Raw genomic sequence first — 24,499 nt, forward strand, 5'->3', positions numbered from 1 at the left:
CAATTCCTTCTCATACCCATTTTCCAAAGCCTTACGAGCAGGTGTTACTGCTATTTATGATCAGCACAGCAGCCTACTGGGAGAAGCTATGCAGAGAAAAGTAAAATAGAATGTTTTTCCCTTAACATTTGATGAGAAAAATATTTCCAGGCAAATATGGCAGTTGTACCAACATTTCATAGAATCACAAAATCTTAGATCTGAAAAGAATCTTTTGTTGCTAGAATAAAAGAAATGTGTCAAGCTTGCTATTTATTGTTTTGATATTTAAAAGACAGGATTTTTCACTTTTAGACATAGTTATGGAAAGAACTAGAATATTAAAAGGGAGAAGGGAAAAAGAAACAGTAAAATAAAGGATAACACATAGGTACTAAAACAGAAATATTTTAACTATATTTTTAAAGTAATAGAAACAAATATTTTATCTAATCACTATAGCTCCTTGTTCTAATTTTAAGGTAAGTTTATAATGAAGGAAAGGCCAATCAGCCACAATTATACGAGCATAAAAATCTACAACTATTTTAGATATCGTGGGAAATTTAGATACTACACATCTCTCCCTTGATATAGCTCAGGAAGCTGCTAGTTTCAGCCACAGTACAATTAATGCTAATTGGAATATGCTTTATACAATTTCATAATAAAAGCTTTTAAGAATTTTTTGTGATAGTCTATTCTATAATAAGTTTCAAAAAGCTTTGTCTACTTAAAATTGAATAGGGTTTTCTAGGTGAAACTTTTTATGTAAGTAATACTTTCCTAAAAATCAGCATTGAAGTCTTTTGATATCTTTACAGACTTCTTAGAGACTCATAATTACCTTCTTTTCTATCTTTCTTTTTCATCCTTTTCTTTCCATACACCATATATAAAAGTGAACAAGAAATTAAGTGGAGAGGTATCTGGTTTGAAAATATTTTTTTTTACTCATCTCGTAATTAAGGCACTTCAAATACTGAAATTTTCAACAGAAAAGAAAAATAAAGAAAATGAAAAGAAAGAAGCATTATACGAAAAAATATATAGATTGAATATCTCTAAAAGCAAGGGTATTCATATGTCACAATTTTTCTAGGACAATCCTGGATATAAACCTGTTGCCTAGTCTATATACTCATGTTATCTTTAACAAAAATGTCCTGGGTTGGGTAGAAAATTATATGGCAACCCTAGTAATAGCCAAAGAGCAATGAGAACTCACTCAAAGGTTTCACAATTTCTGTTCTTTGGTTCCTTCACTGACTCAAATATGCAGATTGAATTAAATACCCTTTCAAGATATTTATGTAATTATAAAATTCTGTGATTCTTCCTTCTAATCATAGTGTAACTGGATCATTCAGCTAACACTAATTTAGAAAATGTGACTTACTTTTCAGACTGAACTTGTAACATTGTCTTAAAACTCATTGAAAAGGGAAGGCATCTAACTTTTATTTAAAATAAGCTAGTATTTAAAATACATACACATTTTTTAAATTTGTGAATCCTTAAAAGGATTTTTGCATTGCCTCAAAGTGGGATTTAAGAGGAAAATCCCACGTTATCAAAATAAAGCCATGAAAGCAATTATTTGTAGGATTAGATGAACTCCTTTTTGGAATAAGAAATTAACAAAAGGAAAGAGATTCAAAAAGACAAAATGGTATTCTGCAAGAAAAAGGTACATTTCATTAGTATTAATTTGTTAAAACTTGATGCTTTCCATAATAAATTACCACAACTCTCAATCCAGTATTAAGAAGGAGAAATATTAAAGTTGTACTTTTATGTAGTAAAGCTCTACAGAACGAATTACAATAAAACCTGTAGATTACATATTTATATGTTCACATACAATATTGTTCATAAACATTCTCTATGTTTTCTGCATAGTGGTCCAAACTCTTTTTTTTTTTTGTAAAGAGCTGTTTCTACAGTGCTGACTTTAATTAACGATTTTAGAATGTGTATCTATCTATCTTCTTTATTAAAAAAAAAACAGAGCTACTAAGCTATTTCCTTTATTGGGTCACCTTTAGGACTTATTATTTGAAGTACTTCTTAGAAGCTGCTATGCCAAAGTGCCTAGAATTTTAACTGTTTCTCAAACAGATCTAAAACTGGATGTCAAACCCTTCATAAATAGAGTATGTGTTAGGGTGTGTAATATCCACGTATATCCAACTTCTAACTTGTAAAATATATTTAAGTCAGTTACCTCTGACTTAAATATACAGATTATATATATAATTTAAATATATTATATATATTTAAATATATTATAAACCATATAATGCTCTGCTCACTGTTAATAAACTAAATATTTTTGTAAAAAACAGAGACCAACCACTTTGGGAAAACCTGTTCACAAAATATAGGTTAAAGTAATTTGCTCTAAGGATACTACATTAAGACCAAACCTGCTAAGGTATTTGATATGAATTTATTCACCTAATTTTTAACAGTTTGATAATAGCAAGTGGATATAAAATTGATCATCAAAATAGGAAATTATAAATATGAAATCCACAATCCTTGAAAGTAGAGATTTTTTAAAGGAGTGCAATTCTTAAAATTTTCCTGTTTTTATTATGTGTTTCTCTATCCAGATACATTTTATAAAAGGAAAGAAAAAATACCTTTTTTTTTTCCCTATGAAAGTTAGGAGTAAGCCACTCAGTCAAATCACAGATAGGAAAAAACATTAAATAAATATATTCCAATGTCTATTCATAAGTGCCCCGGACAAAAACCTCATATTAACATATTATTCATATAAATACTATTTGGGGGTTTAGAGAGAATATTGAATAAGGCAGGTCCAATTTAAAATCATTAGTGAATGAAGTCAGATATAGTTGAAACAAAAATTTTGAACTCAGACATATTGAATATTAAAAACATGAGGTACTGGAATCATTTGACAGCTGATATTCAGTGGTAACCAGCGGCCCTGAAAAGACAACTTAAAAGATATTTGAACGCGTGTGTGCATGTCTTTCTATGTGCTTGTGTGTCCACATGTATAAATAAAGTACTAACCTACTAGTTATCTCTTTTTACTCTCAGCCTGTCAAAAAAACCTGTCAGCTGCAAAGGCGATAAGGGGGGCAGTTAAAAGAAGATACTGGAGCCTTAAGCTTCTTAATGTGCCAAGAATCAATCCCATGAAAGCAAACAACTTGAAAAGGGGTTATATGTATTTAGGAAATCTCTGAGGCTCCCTTCCTGCTCTGCTCGAGCTGGAGCGAGTGCTCAAGTTTTCTCACCCTAATGACCCCTGAAGCAGCCCTGAGGGATTGCAAAACAAGGCCGTTACACAAGGCAGCTTGCTAATTGAGAAGTTGATCGGGGGTAGAGAAATCCTGCTTTACCACGTTAAGTGTCGAAATCAAGCATGACTAGATTGACGTCGCCAAATCACCGTCTGGAGGCCACTCCACGCCGGGAGCAGCAGGGCTTTTCACACCTGATAGGCCCTCACTCTATCTACATCAAGTCACATTAAGAAAGGAATGTATTACGGAACTGGAGTCAGTCCGTGCCCCTCAGAGCATTACTCCACTGCCTAATTGCTGCTTCTCCGCTTCCCCGAAGTAACAAATGTGTCCACGTGGACCTGCAGCTTACCTGATCCCTTTGGAAAGCCAACCTTCCTCCACCTACTCTGCCGATTTGCTCCATTATAAAAATGCAACACCACCAAGACCCAGAGTAAGTTAGAGGAAGACAGTAGGGTTAGAAATTTTGTATTACATATCTCGATCACATTGATTTAAATTACAGGGACCTTGGAACAATGTATAAACGATGGTTCTTTAAACCTTTTATTTTTAAATGAAGTTGCAGATGCAGGATGTCTGATCAATGAAAACGCCTGTCTCTCGGATAGTGATTTAGACACCACACGGTGTGCAGAGAGGAGAGACCTTCTGCTTTTGAACTTTGAGTCCCCAGTCACGGATTTGCTGCTCTCCAACCTAAAATCTCCTGTGACAGATGGCATAATAGATATTCCCAACAGCCCAGACTAGCAGGCTGATATTACTTGGTATTTTTTCTTATACTCTTTCTGACAGGTTCAAAGCACTTAACCAATGATGTGTTTTAGGTAGGGGATAAAAGGTGACTTAGGAACTTTCCCCCTATTTGTACCACTTTTTAAATTTTAAATCTCAGTTTTCTTACTGACACAATGGAGCTAATTCCTATCTGTGCTCTGTTAACTACAAGACACATAGAGAAGAAAAATGGCTTGTTTCCAACCGCAAAGGATTTACCGGCCATTAGAAAAGAAAGTCTTCTATAAATCTGTAATAGAAAAATTAATCCTTACCATACATTTTGAGAGGTGGTAGGTGGCATCCATTCTGTGAGTGGGGAAACAGAAGTATAGAGGTAGCAGTGACATGTCTGAGATCTCACAGTCATTAACAGCAGTGATAGAAATCTGGCCGAGTCCGAGTCTATGTGTTCTGATACCTAGAAGGGTGCTCCCTACATAAGGCACCTCCTTTCTTACCCTCAATTGAAGTATGATACATAGTATGACAAACTAGTAACAAAAAGAAACAAACACAAAACACACAAAAGAAAAGGTGTTTTTGTTTGTTTGTTTTTACCTAGCAAAACATAACAGGGCAATCTACAGTATTATGTAACCTGGTACTGACTTCCAAGTTATAATCTAAACTTAACATTATGATGTCCGTCATGTTTTTATAAAAAGCTCCCTATTCTCTTTTGCAGCTCAAAATTTATAAATAAACCCATATGAATAAAACCCCACTAAAATGGAAGCTTTGTTTATCTTCAAAAATATAGGCATAAGGTCAATTTCCACACACTAAACGTCATACTGTCTACGAAGCCTTTTTAATGGAAAAAGCAACTAAAAGTCCAAGTCCTCTCCGATAATGATACCTCCGCAAATTAGACAAATTAGTCCAAAGATTTCCCTTTGCTTACATTTTAAAGAAACATCTGAAATCAATATCAATATGAAATTTGGTCAATTATGTAAGGGCTTAGTGTATAAGAGCTAATGTTTATTGAGCCCTGTCTCTGTACCAGACACTGTTCTAAGCATTTGACACGAGTTATTTCATTAATCCTCAGGACAACTGAATGAGGCAGGTTTATTCCTCCATTTTATGGATGAGGAAAATAAGGCATGCAGAATTATGTAATACACCCAGCGTCACATAGATAGATAATAGGAGAGCTGGACTCCACACACTGAGCCATTTAGGATTCCCCTCTTGTGTCAAGAGAACAACAGAAGGAACCTCAGAGGCTATTCACTACTACCTCTTAAAGATCACTTTTCATGTCCTGACCTGTAGGAAGTGCTTATGCATAAAGCTAAATTCTTCAGACTTTCTACCCACCAGGGCCTTACAGTCTAGTTCTCCCTACACGACATCCTTCTCTTCTGCAGACTACATTACCCTCCCTCTCCCCATGTTCAATGCACGTAGAAATGAATGTCGGAACATTTGCAAGTCCCTCGAGCCACAGGTCTTGAACTTAACTTTGAATTTGCCTCCTCTTCTCAGACCCCCAAATCTAGCCCTGCCGCTGTGTTAAAAGGGGATCTGTCCTCTTTTGTCTCAGTAAGCTACTTCTAGCGCGCATCACTTCTCCCTTGCACTCATACTACAACCTCCCAGCTGAACATCTTTCCACCAGCCTGCCCTGCCCTGCTGTCCGCCTTCCACTCTGCAGCCGGTAGACTTTCTATAACACAGCTCCAACCCATTGATCCTGCTTATAACCTTCCATAGCTCCCCTACTGTATGCAGGGTAGATGCAGGGAAGCATGAAAGGTCCATCCTGTCTGTCTTCTTTTCTGTCTTCTATCCCATCACTGAGCCTCACCCCCAATGTGCTGCCTACTCCCTGGACTCAGCATCTACCTTCACACCTGATGTCCTGCCACTCCTGCCTGCTGAGTTCCTACTAAATCTATTCTTCCTGGAAGACTACTGCTGCTTTTTTTTCATATTCAGATCAAATGTCAATGGATCTATGAAGCCTCTCTGATTTCCTTGAGGCAGAATAAATAACACACTTCTTTAGACATGTAAGCACTTGTTTTCATATACTAATTCATCTTTCAGAATCTGTATCAGTTACGTACCTGTTTGTCTCTTTCTCACTACATAATAAGCTCCCTGAAAACTTGCCTTCTCCTTTACTCTGCACCTAACACATGTGATGTTCATATGCTCCATAACTGCTGAATTAGAATGTAGAGATATATAAATGGAAATTAACATTCTTGCATTGTCCAACTATATAGACTGCATACAGGGATTTTACTTATGACCCCTAGATTAGTACCATCTATTTTTAAATACCATTTTAAATTCAGTGTACAATGGACATAAGACCTGTAGGTGGAAGTCAAAAATAAATTACTTAAAAGCTGTTACAAAGAAATGATTATACCACCCTCCCCATGTTCTTTCCTAAACTATCTATTTTAGAAATAACCCAATAAGGGCAAAGCTATATGAGTAAAACTACACTGGAAGCTTGCTAGGCAACATGAGAATCTACTTGCTGAAACTTAGCACCAATTCCATCTGTCTTTGATCACACTCAAGATGGTTTAGGTGCCAACACATCAGAATTCTATTATTAGCAGATGCAGAAAACTTGTGACTGGTAACATCTGTATCCCTCATATCTAGTGATATTTCTTTACCATCATTACCCCATTACTCTAAAGAGTTAACAAACAGCATGATATTGTATACCTAACTTAGGCAGACAGTCAGAAGGTGCACCAACATCCACCTGAATTCTGCAAGGACGTAAACTTTCTTCTTTTTAGGATCATCTCCTAAATTTCCTTTTCAGCTTCTAGGACCATCTCTTATCACAATTCTTCCATGAAGGCCTCCTAAATAAGCTGAGTTATTAAAATCACATTTTCCTAAGTAGTTGGCAATTATTCTTCATTATTTTCATCATATAGGTTGTCATCTTATTGCATTTATTTCAGCATTCCTAAATATATTATTCTACCCCACTCCCTCCTTCTACCCTCCAGTCAATATTTATTGAGTACCTATTATCAGCCAGATTTTCTACCAGATGTTGGATATAACAAAACAAATAAGAATTTCCCCTGTTCACAAAACGTTTGTGGTATAGTTTTGGAAGAGGACAAGTAAGAATAATAACAAACAAACAGAAAGGACATTCTCATCTCATAACAAATCATTCTGCACACATCTAGAGGAGAATTTTTTTCCTTAAGGCAGTAATTTCCTCATTTCACTCATCTGTTCAATAACTTACAATGGTTCCATCTCACCAACATAATAATATTCAGGTTGCCCATGATGGTTCTCTGGATCAATTTAACAGGGCCACAGTTCTTTCTAACTTTCTTCTAAATGTGCCACCTAATTATGGTTGCCAGATTTAGGATCACAAATTATTTCATGTGACATTTTTAGACTAAAATAATTATCCATTATTTATCAGAAATTTGAGTTTACCTGGGTATCCTGTATTTTTGTCTGGCAACACTACAACTAATTCCACCATCTCATTTGGAATTAGATGTACAATGGACTCCAGTCCTCAGTAGGCAACAACTTTCATAAGAAATATATTCTGTCCTCATTGCTCACGGCATCTCATCGCCTCCCAGAAGTCTTGCCAGGCAACAGAGACTGAGTTTTTCTTTAAACTCATAGTTTCATGAAACTTAGAAAATGTTAACTAACTACCTAAAGTGACAGTACTGCAATTTTCTCAAATTCATGTACAATGAATGTTTAGGGGAATTCTAAGAGAATTTTTTTCTTCCAAAGCTTGTATAAACTACTCAAGTTTGAGAACAATTGTATTTTACTTAGCTTACCTGAACAATATAAATTAAAAATAACTTCCTACTTTTAACTTTACATGGGGTAGAGGGAGAAAGGGGAGGGGTCAGGTAGAAGGGATGGAGGAACAGGGAAGAGAAGAAGCAGTTGTGCTCTCTTTGGAGTAGATGGTCTCAGGCTGGCCCATGCTCAGGTCTGACCTTAGGTATAAAAGTTTCAAAGTACTAAAATAAAAATCACATTAGGCCGGACGCCGTGGCTCATGCCTGTAATCCCAGCCCTTTGGGAGGCTGAGGCGGGTGGATCACTTGAGGTCAGGAGTTCGAGACCAGCTTGGCCAACATGGTGAAGCCCCATGTCTACTAAAAATACAAAAATCAGCCAGGTGTGGTGGTGCATGCCTGTAATGCCAGTTTCTTGGAAGGCTGAGGCAGGAGAATTCCTTGAACCTGGGAGGCGGAGTTTGCAGTGAGCCGAGATCGAGCCACTGCACTCCAGCCTGGGAGACAGAGCGAGATTCTGTCTCAAAAAACAACAACAACAACAACAAAAAACATTAATTCACTAGAAGAATATATTCAAGGAGAAATAATTCATAGTTATATACTTAACAAAATCTCACTTGAAATAAAAAGAAAAGAAAAAGTTCTTTATTCTAATGAAGTATATTGCATTGTTAAGGTCTAGTATATTACATTTGTACACACTCTTGACAGACTGTATCATTGCAAATAGGTGACCTTTTCCAACCCAAACACTCTCTAGAGCTTAGTTTTTTAAAAAGGCACTGATTATAAAGGTCATAAACTTCCACAGGGATTTTTTTTTGAAGAGAACAACATGTTTTCTCTTCTAGCATTAAATTGTATATATATATTCCCTTAGATACACATAATTTAGATATTTAGGGTAACCGTCATTAAATGGTTTGGCTGTTTTCCAATAGAATTAGGAAACCAAGAACAAGAATTGTCCAAATTTGTTCAGATAATTATTACCAGAAAAACAATAGCTGTGTTTCACAAGGAGGTTTTTGGTGAGCCTCAGAAAAGAAGTAAAATCAAATGTGCCTGATGCCACTGATGAGAAACAATTTTTTTGGTAGGATTTACATAACCTTCCAAGTTTACATTTAATTGACTAACAATTTGGTGATGGTATATCAGTAGCTTAAAAGCCAACGCAGATGTATAAGTGAATAGTTCCCTTGCTTCTTATTTGTCGGCATTATGGCCTAATAATTTGAAAAAAAGGTTTTAGAATCTTAGCCAGGGTAATGGCTCTAAGTAAAGAAAGATCACGTTGGTGGAATCCTTTAGTTGAAATCTTACTCAGTAGGAAGGCTGAGGCTGCCTCTTCTCTCTCAACCCCACCTAGCCTACTAGGCACTCAGTAAGAATTCAGAAAATTTTTATCTTGTTTTTCCAGTAGAAATTGCATTTCAGAATGACCAATAGATTCAGTGGCTGAGTGAATGCGATACTTTACAGAAAAATACCAGCTTATAAATGTAGAAGTGATAGGATGACAATCTAATTTTTCAACCTGTACTGATTTAGATAATGATTATCCATTGTTATTTATACCCACTAGGTTTAATTGCCAACAGAGAACCAGGTATCTGTTGGTATTTAAGTAATGTTGCACAGGGTGCTTTCTGGTCACAATGAGAAAGGTGTAACTGTACAAAAGCAGGATCAGTTTATCATCTCATGATCAATTTAAGTGTCACAAATAGTGAGATAACAGATATTATGTATTTCCTGATATTATACAATATGACATCATTTATCATGTATTCTAAAACAAAATATACACCTACGTTATTTTTATTTTTTAATAGAGATGGGATCTATGTTGCCCAGGCTGGCCTCCAACTCCTGGGCTCAAGTGGTCCTCCCACCTCAATCTCCCTAGTAGCTTAGACTACAGGTGCGTGCCACTGCTTCTGGCAATATCTGAATTTTGTCAATGTTTAAAGCAACTTCTATTTTACTGGGAGCACTAGGAATAGAAGGATCAAGAGCAAAGATACCACAAGGATGCAACCAACCAAATGAAGTAGGTGAAAAATTTTAGAGGACCACTTCTATGGTCTCTTTAATAAGTGAATGTCATGAAAATGACAATGTTCAACATTAAGAGAAACGTAATAGACATGATAATCAGATGTAAAGTGAAATCTTGGATTGGATCTTGATTTGGAAAACCTTTGGAGGTCTTTTCTGGGGACAACTAGAGAAATCTGAACAAGGATCGGGTAGTAGATTATATAAAATTTCACTAGCATGCAAAAATGTAGATCATATTCTAAAAAATTAGGTTACAAAACAGTATGTAAATACAATCTCAATTTGATAAAAAATACATACATGTGCATAAATACAGGTAGAAAAAGATTTGGAATGATGAATAATTAGAGCAAACATTAGTAGGTTCTGGTGGAATCATGGTGATTTTGTTACTGCATTTTTGCTAATCTCTTGTTAAATTTTTCACGATGTTCTTAAAGTTGCTTTGCAATAAAAGCTTTTATTAATTATACAAAGAAACAGAATTGACCACTGTTAACACCTTATTTGTTTTAAATCTATTATGAATAAGTATATTGTGTATTGGACATGCTATATACAACACAGACATTCAGTCATCCCTCAAGTTTATGTTTGCTGTGCTATTTTATAACTAATGTTTTGATGAAATTGCAGCCACTAACAAATTTTTTTCTAATCTACAACTAATCAACATTGTAAATAGTTAGGTACAAGAAAACCGTTGGTTATCTGGAGAGAAACAAAGGAAGTTCATCAGTGCTTGAGTTTGAATGATTGAAAATTCAATTACAGATGACAGGATCAATTTATGGGGACCTCGGAGTAAGTCCCTGAAGCCATGTCCTCAGTCACTAAACACTAGAGTACAGCTCATGAGGATGGGTTCTGGAGTCAGTCACACTGTCTGGATTTGAATCCTAGCTCCATCACTTGCACCTTGGGAACTTTGACTAAATGACTTAATTACCCTCAGCCTCAGTGCCTTCTTCTCTAAAATGGGTTTAATAATACTGTAGTTCCCAAGGGCTAGAGGAGATTACATCTGTACAGCACTTAGCACAGTATATAACTCATTGAGAATACCTGAAAAATAATACTAAAATATAAGATACATAAAGGCAAATATTTCTGTCCATTTTTTTAACTGCTGGAGCCTCAGTTCCTATAACACTACCCATTATAGAGTAAATCCTCAAGAAATATTTGCCATGATCTGAGTTTCATTCTGTTGACTTTCACAATGTTAAAACAAACACTCAAAATTCCATTGCTATTATAACAGGCTTACCATCAGTCTCATTGAGATTTTTCTGTGATACTTATCTAGCAGGGAAGAACAGAAAAATAGAGGACATTTTTTTTCAGCAGAGTTTTCCTTTAAAAAGATTTCTTCATATGAATGCTGAACTCTAAAGCATATATATTTTAATAATTGTATTACTACTCTTTATTAATTTCTTTTATATTTCTAACAAGCTATTTTTGGCATAGAATAAAACTATAAATTTGATTTACTTTTTTATTTAGCTGCTATGCTTAATGTACCTATTTCTTGAGTTTTCTCGATTTTCTGCAGACAAAATAGTTATCTTTTTTACTATTTATATTTATTTACTTCATTTTCTTATCTTATTACATTGGCTAGACCCTTTAAAACATTAAATATGAGGGACAATAATGAGTATCCCTGGCTTTTTCTTGACTTTAATGGAAATTACTTTAGTATTTAGCTGTTTCATAAATTTGCAGTTAGGTTTCAGTAAATTTTCTTAATCATATTTAACTGGTTTCTTCCTGTTTCTCTTTATTTGGAAGTTTTGAAATGGCTGAATTTTATCAATTGCCTTTTTGGTACAGACTGCCATAACTCTGGTGTTTCTTCCTCCAGTTTGATAATACAATGAATTAGATTGAGATATGTCCTGGTGTTCATCTCTGAATTCTAGAAAACATCTAACCTGTTCCTATAGTATTATTCATTTTAGACAGTGACAGACTGTTTGCTAGTATCTTCCAAGTTTTTGTATCTGTATGCAAAAATAGCATTAGTGTTTTATATTTTATATTGTCTTTATCAGAACAAGTTACTGTATTAGAGTTACGTTAGTTTTGCATAAGCTGCTTTACATATTTTGAACTTAAGCTTCCTGTGTAACACTTAATTGTGGATGCTATGGAAGTGGCTAGATATACATTGCTTAAGCTTGTTGGAGAGTAATGGGCTACGGGTAGAGATTGAGTCATCACAATAAGAGAAGGGATTGAAACCATGAGGACAAATAACATCTCCTAGGAAAAATAAGTATACCACAACAAGATCACTCTTCCTAGGTACGGTCCCTCACTCTTTTAAGTATCTGATTGGGATGAGACGCCCAGAAAAGAATCAGAACTAGGCCGGGCACGGTGGCCCATGCCTGTAATCCCAGCACTTTGGGAGGCCGAGTTGAGTGGATCACCTGAGGTCAGGAGTTCGAGACCAGCCTGGCCAACATGGCGAAACCCCGTCTCTACTAAAATAAAAAAATTAGCCGGGAGTGGTGGCATGCATCTGTAATCCCAGCTACTCGGGAGGCTAATGCAGGAAAATCTCTTGAAGCTGGGAGGCAGAGGTTGTAGTGAGCTGAGATCACTCCACTGCACTCTAGCCTGGGTGACAGAGCAAGACTCCGTCTCAAAAAAAAAAAAAAAAAAAAAAATCTAAACTGTAGGGTCATGGCATCCAAGACAGTAGAAAGCTTTTAAAGAGAATAAATGATCAACACTATTAAAAGAGAAGAGAGACTGTAAGATGATCCCTGATAAAATGCCCATTGGCTTTAGCAATTGGATGTCAGTAACAGCAGTATCAGCAGGGTGGTGAGAGACAGAAGCCAGATCACAAGTGGGTAAGGAGCGCAAAGGAGGTTGAGGGAGTATGGATGACAACAACAGACTGTTCTTTTTTTTAAAAAAAAATTAGACAATAGGGGAATTGATAACAGTAACATAAATTTGAGGGATAAAGAATCTTTTTACAGAACAGAAAAATCTTGGGTACAGCCATATGTTGACAGTCAAGTAATTGTAGAAAAGAAGATACTAAAGACTGAAGAAAAACAAGTTAACTCATAAAATGAAGACACACAGAATACTGGAGGGAATGGAGCCAAGGACATAAAATTGGCCTTAGAAGGAATAGGAAGACCTCTTTCCCATAGATGGGATAAAAGAAATTAAAGATAAATGGAAAAGCAGATAAAATGTAAGAGGCTGATTTATATCAAACCTGATAAAAAAAATCAGGGAATATCAATCTGTATGTTATTTGCTTGTTTCTAGCAATGCTTAACCACACTGTAGGAATGGATTGAAAAAGGGTGGCATACCCACGGCAATTTGTTAGACTGGAGCAGGGGTGAAAATTGAGCTAGCACAGGCATGGGAGGAGACACAGAAGATGGAAGTGAAGGGGACTTGCCTGATTGACAGTTGGGTTCATACTGGGCAGGAAAGATAGAAGTCTTAAAGGTTTGACCAAATTAGGAGAAAGAGACATGACAGGAGAGCTGAATGTCTGAAATCAAAGATCAGTGCTATTACAAGTGAAACAGGACTACAGTGTGGAGTTTAAGATTCCTGAGATGAAATACTTTTCCATAAGGAAAAGACACTGTATATAATTCTGGGATGGCAGGCTGATGTTCAGTAGGGTCAAGGAGGCTCAACAAGTTAGGGCTTGGTTTCAAGTGAGTCATCTCTAAGCCTTTTAGAATCCCTAGAATTGTGGTAAGAGGGAAATGACAGCAGTGAGAAGGGGTAAAAGGTAGTATAATTAGATGTACGAGTTTTGTTGGAGGATGCATTTTTTAGTAGTGAGTGGGGAGAGTTATGTGTATCTAAGATTGCCAGTTTCTCCTCTTGGCTTCATGGAATGTGGGATTTACATGAGTAAGTAGTACCTTGCACCTGTTGACAGCTGAAAGAAAAGTTGCCTCCTTAAAGGAGAGGCAAGTTTCAGGTAAGGCAACAGATGAAATTCAGTTAAAACAATATTTTGATGGGAAAGGCATCTGGCCAAAAGATTGTGGACACAGCAAAAGTTATTGACAAGGACATGAGGTTTCTGGAGGACCCAGTGGAAAAGTGTTGAGTGAACGTAACAGCAGAAATATACAGAGAATGAGGAAAGGAATGGAAACAAGAGAAGTTTTAGATTAACATTAGCAAGTGGAGGAGTGGTGGGGGTAAGAGGCCTGTTTAGAGGTGGATGGCCTCAGATGTCTTAGCTTTGGCACAGTGAGGGTCCCAGAAAATATCCCACTTAAGTCCAAACATATTGCAATGGCTGCCATGAAGTTCAAGAAACAGCAAGAGATTTCTTTTATCAGGACGGGCTGCTTCTCGCTTCACAAAGCAGTGCCAAGACTCCTTGTTAGGCTGAAAGCTCCCAGGAGATTTCTGAAGCAGGAGTGTAACTGGTATACATTGGATGAAGGGCTGTGATCCTCTCTTCAAGAATTCAGGATGCGAGGAAATATTTTCAAACACCTTAGCGAACTGTACACATTAAAGGGCCTGATCAGTTATCTGAAACTAGAATTTTATGATTCTGACCAAAAAGTTACATACTAGTAGCTGTGTGCCACGTTAGAATTAGTTGCCAATGTCTTATATACAAGAGATTTTACTGAAATATCTAGAAAAAAAAAATCTGGTTTATCCAGAAAAATCAGCAACATTAGGCCCACATTCGTACAGTGTGCTGGAATTAAGTCATGGCTTCCCCCTTTGGGTGGCGCATGCAAGCCCCAGTTCACAACGTTATTATTCCTTCCAGACCCCGGAACCTGGAGGCAATTGAGTTTGTAATTCCCGTCTTAGCCCTTGGCAAGATAAATAATTCAGCCTATTTTATTTACATTCAAGTATCATGGTAGAAAACAAGTTATTGATTACTGCTTCAAGAAAAAGGATTTGCATATTTGTGTATATATTTTTAAAAAGTGGATTAACTTTATGTTAAACAATCACTTGGCCACAAAGATTAATATTAACCTATATTAAAGGTTATTTTTGCTACCATCTTCATCCTACATAGTGAGCATAAATGTTGTTTCAAATATTGTTCCCAAATATTATTCAAATTCACCTAATTTTACATATAATTGCAGATTAGAAAACTAATTTCATCACAATCTCCCCTTTCCTAAATTCCTCTCACTCAGCTATCTGAGCATCTCTCATGCATCAGGCCCTATGTTCCCACCTGTATTTTCTTTCCGTTGAAGTCCACCCATTCCAATTATTTAAGTGATTTCATTTGAATGATGTCAAAAATAATCCTCAGGTGATGCAAGCAGCTCCAAATATAATAATAGAAAGGAAAATATGCGTGAGAAATTACAAAAGCCTGGAGAATCAATTAACATATACACTTCTAAACAATTGTTAGAAAGTAAATTTGATCTGGGCTTCCCAGGAAACAAAGAAAAGAGGGAAAATGTCAACATGTATATGATTCACAGGCCCAAGAAAAACATCATTTAGTCATTTATAGTCTCAGAAATCTTGCTTATCCTAAGATCTGGGCGACGTTTCACCAGTGAGGCGGTAGGACATTGTGTGATAGAGTAAACAAAGTCCCCAATAGCATCCTTAGGACACTGATGTTTTTGCAGCTGTTAATGAAAATCTTCAACACAGGAAAACAGCAAAACCTTGATGTACAATTCCATAAAAATTTTTGAGGGGCCAAAACAATAGGGGTCAAGATCAAAGACACAGGGAAGGATAAATTAAAAACCATCACAAGGAATAATTTTTTAACATCCAGTTTTTCAGGTAATCTGCCATAAATACTATTTCCTTCAGATGACTTCTTAAAACATAAGAATGGAAAAGCAGCATTTGAAGTTGTAATCTCTGGCAAGAACACAGAGTGTTAAGATGTCATGATACGATGAAGTCCACATACGGAACAACTAAGAAACAACTAAAACACGTGCATGAATGGAGAACCACTGCATGGCTGTGTCAAGGAGAGCGGAGGATCCTAATCTTCCCCAGCAAGGCTTTCTGGGTCTCCTCCAACACACAGCTGAGTCACAGAGGCCCTGGACAATGTGTCTGGACAAATCTCACGCTAAGCATTATCTTCTACGTCCACAGAAAAAAATCTGTTGTATAATATTGTCAGATTCAGGCCAACTGAATTCTGGAGGACATCTGCAAAGACACTGCATTTCATCTTTGGACGTCCTTTCTTGGCAGGACCACTTGTCTCCCAAAGCCTGTCCTAGGATGTGGCAATAAGGCTATACCGTCGGGGTAGAGAATTCAAGATACACATCTTTTGACCCCCCATTGCAGTAGATGATGTTTTTTTTCCATTTCTCTGGTACTTGAGCTAAGCTCCTGTGGCTCAGATTATTTATTGCATTACTTTTGTAACCTTTCTCCCAAAGGAACATGTAAGCCATACACAGTTGGCATCAAATATTACTGGATGACAGATTTGTTTTTAAAATGGTAAAATTAGACAATACATCTCATCTAAATTCATGGAATTCTCCCCTCTAATAATAGAGTCATGTGATAGCTTAAAAACACATGCTTTATCATCATTCAGTAGCAGTTTATTCATTAGAACATTCTGTACTCCTCTAAAAATCCAACATATCTCGTCACATCTCATATTTGGTTATTTTCCTTCTCAAAAGGTCTTGTTACAAATCTAATGCATTTAACTACCAAACTATGCCCACAAGGGTACTTGGACAATGGCTTACATTTTAAATTATAGCAATTGTGGGTGCTGCTGACCTGTCAATCTCAAATATATTCATAAGCTACACACACGAAAATGAAATGAACAAAGTGATTCAGATTAAACAGCTCTGACTACCCATTTTAAGAAAATCACTGGGTGTGCCTAGGATCCAATGCTAACAATTTGTTACGCACTGCAGTGTTACAGCTTTCTAAATGGTAAGTAACTGTTTAAAAATTCCAAAGCATTCTTAAAACGTTTCACTTAAACATTTCTGCAATAAAATCTTATTGAACTGTTGCTTTCATTAATTTTCTACAGACTAGAGAGCAAGGAATTCAAGTTCGATTTTTTTTCTTTTAACTTTGCCTACTACTAGCAAATAAACTGTGCCTCTTTTTAAAATAAACCCCTGGCCTTGAGTTTTGGCCCCTTAATAGTAGCCTACATGGTTGACTACCCTTGGTGTTAAATTTTCTTAAATTGTATTTCTGTCAGTGTATCATTTTTTTAAGCAATGGACCCTATAATAGCAAGCACTGGTCTGTCAGGAGTGCATTTTAACAGCACGACGCAAGTATTTTTCACTACAGGAGACAAACAATGATATGTATTACATGCAGTAAACACTGCCTTTGGTACACAGGGTTCTCTTAGCATTTATCTGTCTAAAAATCTCACTGTGTCCTGAATGGGGGGTTTCAGAGGGAGGGAGAGGAACCTTGTCTCATATTAATGCTGCCAGTAGCTATGGTATAGCGTTAGAAAAAGTCCACAAGCATTGCTACATTTCTCATGAAAGAAAACCTTGATTTAATTTTAAATGAACAAAACAAGGAATATTAATTCATCCTTAAAAAGTCCCTTTCTTTCAGATAATTACCCTGTCTTTCTCTTATGACTTCTTTCCCAAGCTTTGGTATTTTCCCCCTTTTATTCACAAGTATCATCAAACAACTTTCAATTAAACATAAAAAGCTACTAAGACATAGTGCTCTCCAAATTTAAGGTGCAATACTCCAAGAAATGCTTAAAAAATTATTAGCATTTCCATGCATTTTCTACTTTTTCCTTTAAATGTTGTTTTCATAATTTTTAAAATGTATAATAATTTACAATTTATAAATATATACAAATTGAAGGTGTGCACTTAAATTTCTTTAAGAATAAAGATATATAATCAAATTGTTTAAAGAACACTGTGAAAAATAATGTGAGTAAAAAAGTTGGTATTCAATTTCCTTGCCACCTGAGAAAAAGATGCAAAATCAACACTATAAAGAAAACCTAAAACAACCTAAAATTGTATAATATAATTCTACTCTATGGAATATTAAATATAATGCTTTACAAGGCCATAGAACTTTTATAAGGTAAAATAGGGAGAGCATGGATATATAAGGTATTTTAGAAAACTATCACCTCAGTTACAAAGGAAATAGAATTTTCAGTAATTCTCCCAAAGATCCAAATTCATCCTCATTTATATAAAGCACACTACAATCTTAATTTAACAATCCATTCCAAATTCCAATAATCTCCAGTGTTGAGATAATTTTTCCATAGAGCCTAAAGTGCACATATTTAGACATTTCTCCACCCATCTCCTTTGCACATGAAAAGTTGGTAAACGATCTCATTATACTAGTAGCCTTTCATATTCTTCATTATTAATCACTCTTAAACCTCTTCTTTAATCTTCTCCTCATGTTTAATTTCTCCCTTATCTTATCTTCGTAACTCAGTGCCATTCTCCCCTCATAGCAACAGAAGCTGACATTGGAGGAGTATCAGCCAATGTGTACCGCTCTTTCCCTACTGTGGTCCACTGTCACCCCTAACTATTTTATGAATAGGATTCCTATTTCTAGAGAAGAAAACGGAGACTTGGAGAGGTTGAGTAAGTTGCCTAGGAACGTGAAGATGGGGTGTAGCAGAAGGGGGTCGACGTCAGGCCTGGATACCTCACCGTGATGCAACCTGACATGCCTCTAAGATCTAGGAATTAGATGTAACCTCACCCAGTTTGGAAGATTTTAGGGAAGTGACAAGAACTCATGTAACTTTTTATTTTTTAATGAAGTGATATTCACAGAAGATTAAAACAACAGTAGATGAATGCATCCTAATAGGAATACATGAGTTATCTGCCACTGATGATCATTGATGGAGAAGGGGCAATACCTAATGTAGTAGAATAATGAGAAACACATGATGAGACATTTAAAATATACTGTACATATTACTATGAGTGCAGTATAAGCTTGTGGCTTTACTTTTACTTGTGACTTCACAGTAAAAAATTAGGTCGTAGTGCAGATGAAAGGCTCCGTATAAGTTAGGAAGGAAAAATTTAAGAAACATTAATTTAAAATCTCCTGAAAAATTATATCTTTTTTAGGTTGCTGCAGAAGTCAAGAGCTAACCAAGAAGACAAATAATGTAACATATTTAATCAAATAAGCACATCATCTCTATTATAAAGAGAGTGGTTTGTTTAATAACTATCACTGACAAGATTATTTCAGATTATTTAAACACCAAGCAAACTATCAGGTTAAGATCAAGCAACTTTTCTTTAAGATCAAGCTCAAATTGATCGGCCTTGGAAGACGAGGATCACCAAGTGATTAGGAATATAGGTTCCTCAACTCAATCTGGACAAGAAAAGCATCTGCCAGGAAGAACAGAGGGGGACTGTTAGAAATTGTAACAGAAAAAAGCCCCCAAGATGCAGACCACAGTAGGAATTAAGCCTCGTAAAGCTCTTTGGCTACTATCTCCGTCTAGCTTTCTGGGAAGTATGTGTTGGATTTTTTTGTGCATGAAGTATAAATGCCACCGTTTTTGAAAGCCCACCCATTCATCCTGTACCTCCTTATAAGATTCAGAGCACATTTGCATAGCTTCTTAGCCAAGTATGCATGAAGATATCCCAGCCCATTTTATAAATATACATGCAAGCTCGAGAACTTTGATTTGTACCCAAAGTTTAAACTTAAACATTTTTAAAAGACACTTTGTACATACAAATCCCACTGTTATAAATAGAAATTAATATTTAACTTTTGGCTTTGAGGATTATGCTTAGCTCTTCTTCAAGCGAAACTAACATTAGTGAGCTAGGATTAAGGTTAGTGGGTTAGGTTAGTGGTGAGAAATATAAGCATAAACAAACTCATGTAACATTTGTCTCATCAAGAATGTAATTCACGAAATTGTTTTAAATAACAATATGTCCTTAATGTATCTTCTCTAAGTGCTGGATTTAGAAACATTTATCATAACTAGAGCAAATATATTATTTTACATGTTTTATAACTGTAAGATAATTAAATAGGGCTTGGCTTGACTTTTAAAAAGTGAAAAAAAGACAAGAATATCACCCCTCAGACCTAGAATAGCTGACTTCAAGAGTAGAAAATTAATGGCCTTTGAAAAATCCACATCTTTGCAATTTGTATTACCTAAGAATTAAAAAAAAATCGGTATCATTGTGATCAGGACAGTTTGATGACATCTTTGGTCAAGATCTTACTCTCATAAATGCTGTGTTGGCAGTCCTAGCTCATCAATATAGGCATTTCCTTGAATTTCACATTGAAATACTATGATGTATAGATATTCCATTTGCCATATTAATAGATGAATGTAGATGCATCACTTTAAAATCAAACATGCGACTATATCATCCCCCTTAGATTGGCAACAGATCATCACGTGACCAAATCCAGAAGCCTGTTTTCAAATTCATATTTCACAACTATTACTTAATCACACAGGGTCATCAATGGGGCCAAATAAAAAGACATCCAAAAAAACTTCCTGTAAATAAATGAAAAATAATCTCATTCAATTCAGCAGATGAATTCTATAATCCCAAATGAAATTGATTTCACAACTGCCTCACTGAATAAGCTTTACGATGGTTTTCAAATTGAAGTATTATCACTTTTCTAGGGGACATTTAGAAATGTATACGGGGCACTGTTTGTTGCAACAGTGATAGGTGGTACCATAGACCTACACAGCGACTACCCCTTATTCTTGCCCCTCCTGCTCTCACACACCCCAGCTGCACTAGTATCTGTGATGTCCTTCAAACATATGAGAAAAACTCCCACCTCAGGGCCTTTGTACTGGATGTTCCTGAGCCCAGAATGTCCTTCCCGTACATGATCATGGCTAGCTCCTTCACTTTCATCAGGTCATTACTCAAGTCACCGTCTCAGTGAGGCTGTCCGCACCCCCTCCACACAAACCAAAATTCTACAAACCTCTTGTACTGCTTCATTTTCTCCTCATTGTGTTTATCATCTCCTCATGCCCTATACTTATTTTGTTGATTACCTATTTCCCCTAAGTAGAATATAAACTCTACAAGGGGAGCGGGTATTTTTGTGTTTTATTTAGTGCTGTATGTCAAGGCCTTTTACAGTACCTAGAATATACAGAATGATCACATTTATTGAATGAAAAAATGGGAATGGGGATGATTAAGTGTTTTGCAAGAGGTATCAATTGTACAAGGAAAGATAAGCATTTTGCAAGGGGTGTCAATTATTGATAACTTACTGATATCTGTGATAAGAGTTGGAATAATACAAATAGCATGAAAGTTACAAGCTAAGTCTGTCTTGCTCTGCACCCAAAATATAACCCGTGAAGCTCAAAGCTCAGCTTTTATAAGAGGACCACTGGCTTATGAAATAATTTTTATGAAGTCCAGATACTTTATAACCTCCCTGCTTCAGAATATTTTCTAATCTCTCCTGATCATACCTCTTGTCATTCTCTATATTGGTTCCCTGGGACTTAACTGGAGTGAAACTCTTTATATATTCTACTTAGTTATTTGACAATAATAGTGACTATGTTTATCAGGTGTAGAAAATTTGAAAAATAACTTGCTCTTAAGTTCTTTCCAATTTTCCCAGACTGGATAGCTTATTCTTCACAAAAGAAAGTACGTATAACTTTGTACTTTATATATTATACAAAATTAATTAGAAATGTAGTATTTCACATTCATTATTTATAAGAATGAAGTATTGGCACTCAAATATTTGTCAAGTGACTAAATGGTTTCATTGTAGAACTGTTAAAGAGATAGCAAAGCAAGTAATCATAAACACAAACCCCAATCCTGCCTCTCAGCAAGGGTTGCACTGTGAAAGAAGAGATTCTTCTAGCTCAGGAACTTTCTAATATTTTTCCTAATAAATGGTCACAGAAAATACTGGCTTATAAATTTGAAGGCAATTACTTATAATTTCTTTGTATCTCCCAAAGTGCAAATGTTCCTCAGTGGATATTCACATGCAATATTTATAGACTCTAAAATTACATTCACAGTATAAGTGAGCATCTCACCTGTAAAATGCAAATAACCTGCTCATGGAAACTAATACTTGCATGAAGTTACGACTGCTTTTTCCATCCGCTTCCCTTACTCCTACCCACCCAGGTAAAGGAACAGGTACTGATCCACTCATGTTACCATCTTTATACATAGATATTGGTAAGAATATATTTTTATTGAGCAGCTAATAAACAAAAAATAAGTGGTATGCTTAATGTTGTAAGGTATTTTAAAATGTAACAGTCTTGATTCTTCTATTTTTTGGTGAAATGTGAGCAGTATGTCAAAAAACACTATCCTAGAGATGGAAAATTAAAAAACATTAAAAATAATTACTAAAGAGATTTCAAAATCTTTTAAAAACAAAAAGAATAAAATAATTTCAAAAACAGGTAAATAAACATCTCTGTTAGAACTGCTAAAATAAAAACATAACATTGTTCTAAAAGTTTTAGAAACTAGGAGTAAAGTAATGACATCTAAAATTAGCTTTTCCCTCTTGTTGCTTGTTGGGATCCCACAGCATAAATGAGACAGGAATTTATTTTTTCTCTGTGGTATCTGATTACTGTTAAACATTAGGATTAGCACATTTTATGAAGTTCCATGCCTGCTTACTAGTCCTTGTCATATCTGATATTTATGTTTACTAAAATTGATTTTCTCTTTTTATTAATAGCTTGGGTTTAATGTGGACGATGCTTCACTGCATTAGTAATAACAATTTTACTTAAATATTGCTTTGGTGTGCTCTTCTGCAAATACTCTTTCAATTCCTAAGAGTCTTTTATTTTCCCAGTAGCCCAGTTGGAGAGTTTTAATATTAAATTGAATCATAACAACACATGCTGATTAGAGTCTAACTTAATACATGCAGCTTAATGTTAATTTTCCAACTTCAAATCAGGGATTTGACTATTCCAAGATGATTATTCATCTCAAGTGTGATTTCATTTTAAACTTGTAAAGCCCACAACTAGAGATTTTTGCATCAGAAAACACTAACATGATAGCGCAAAGGAATTCGGCGAAAAGAGAATCATTACATAACTACAAAAATACTGTTGAGAAGAAAAAGGTTTATCAAGAAGATTTCATAATACAGCACAGAAGCAAAAAAATGGCACAAGCAAATGCACAGTTGGCTGATGTAGTTAGTTTGTCAAGATAGCAAACGTTTGGTTTCTATAATAAGAGGATGTGCTTAGGTCCTAATTCCTTTAGAGAAAGTTATCCATTAATACTGATAATAAAGGGGGGAAAGGCATAAGCCAAAGGAATTGTTTCAAAGTTAGAAATGAAAAGCTAAATGCCACATTTCTTGCTTCACAGTATAAACTTCCACTTCAAAATAAGCTTCGTGTAAGCACCTTGAAAAGGGAAATACATGGTTAATCATCAAAACAAGTATATTATCATAGTAAAAACAGAACTAGAACAGGCAGTGTCAAACTCCCTCGGAGCTAAGAAAAACAGAATTAGATATTTTAAATCACAAGGAAATAAATTTAGGCATTCTGTAGTTTTATAAAAGTTGTCCTACATGTTAGACTGATTAGTATCCTGTAAGAATAGATGAGTGCTATAGTTTGCAATATTAACGAATTAGCTGGGGTCAAGTGTTTGAATTTTACAAGTTTTAAAGCTTACCAAGCTATGGTGATTTGTTGGCTAAAGTCAATGATGACAAAAGGTAATGGCGATTCTAAGGTTACACAGATTCCAATCTCTGTATGTGCAGCATGTATGTATATAGATCCACACCTCTTCAAATGCTTAACAAGAGGAAGTGCCATGTATCAGCAGAAGTAATCATATACATAAACCAATTTTTATAAGCCAATTAAACTAAAAAATAAAAAAGAAAGAAAAAGGCCGTTTATAGAGACATGCCTAATACAAATGGAGGTTTATAAAAATACCTAGCAAATTGAACAGAGTATTGCTATTTTTATTTTTATTCCCTTTGTTTTCCAGATCTTGTCCAGCATTTACACTTCATATATTGTATTTTTTATTGATAAAAGTGAGAAACATTGGCTAATTTTTTCAGAAGATGGGATGAGGATGCAGTACATGGCTTTGAATAATAGAAGACATTCTCATACGAGTTGGAAAAATGTTTTCAAGCCAAATACCAAAATAAGACTTCAGTGCCCCACAGTGTAATGAAGGGAAATACAACGGTCATTTAGGTTGGTGCAATTCTTTTTTTAGGCTATTTCATTTTTATGTGAGGCAGAAAACGGAACTGCATAATACATTTCTACAATTTATATATTCATCAAAACCATTTACAAAATTACTACTTTCAGCATATTTTAAAAATGAGATTGCTTAACAAATTATGTTTATGTAGTCAAAACACACCATTAAAATTTATTATTAGTCACTTAATGGAAGTTAATGGTGAGTTTATAAATGAAGTGCTGGCTTACTTTGATATAGTCTAAGAGCAACCAAAAATAGAAATTATTTCCCAGAATTCTATGTATTT

At 35.4% G+C, this 24,499-nt stretch overlaps 1 protein-coding gene across 9 annotated transcripts in view; it reads right to left on the reverse strand.

Annotated features, from left to right (window-relative positions):
- LMO3 (LIM domain only 3) overlaps nt 1-24,499 on the reverse strand; it is a 60,871-nt gene that overhangs the window by 21,173 nt on the left and 15,199 nt on the right. The window contains exon 3 of one of the 9 annotated variants that reach the window (XM_034935429.3): nt 23,653-23,777. The exons of the other annotated variants lie outside the window; for them this stretch is intronic. Coding sequence (XP_034791320.1) covers nt 23,653-23,777 — 125 coding nt within the window. The remainder of the gene's footprint in view (nt 1-23,652; nt 23,778-24,499) is intronic. 9 annotated transcript variants of the gene reach the window in all.

This window comes from Pan paniscus, chromosome 10, assembly GCF_029289425.2.
Source record: "Pan paniscus chromosome 10, NHGRI_mPanPan1-v2.0_pri, whole genome shotgun sequence".
Taxonomy (NCBI): Eukaryota; Metazoa; Chordata; class Mammalia; order Primates; family Hominidae; genus Pan; species Pan paniscus.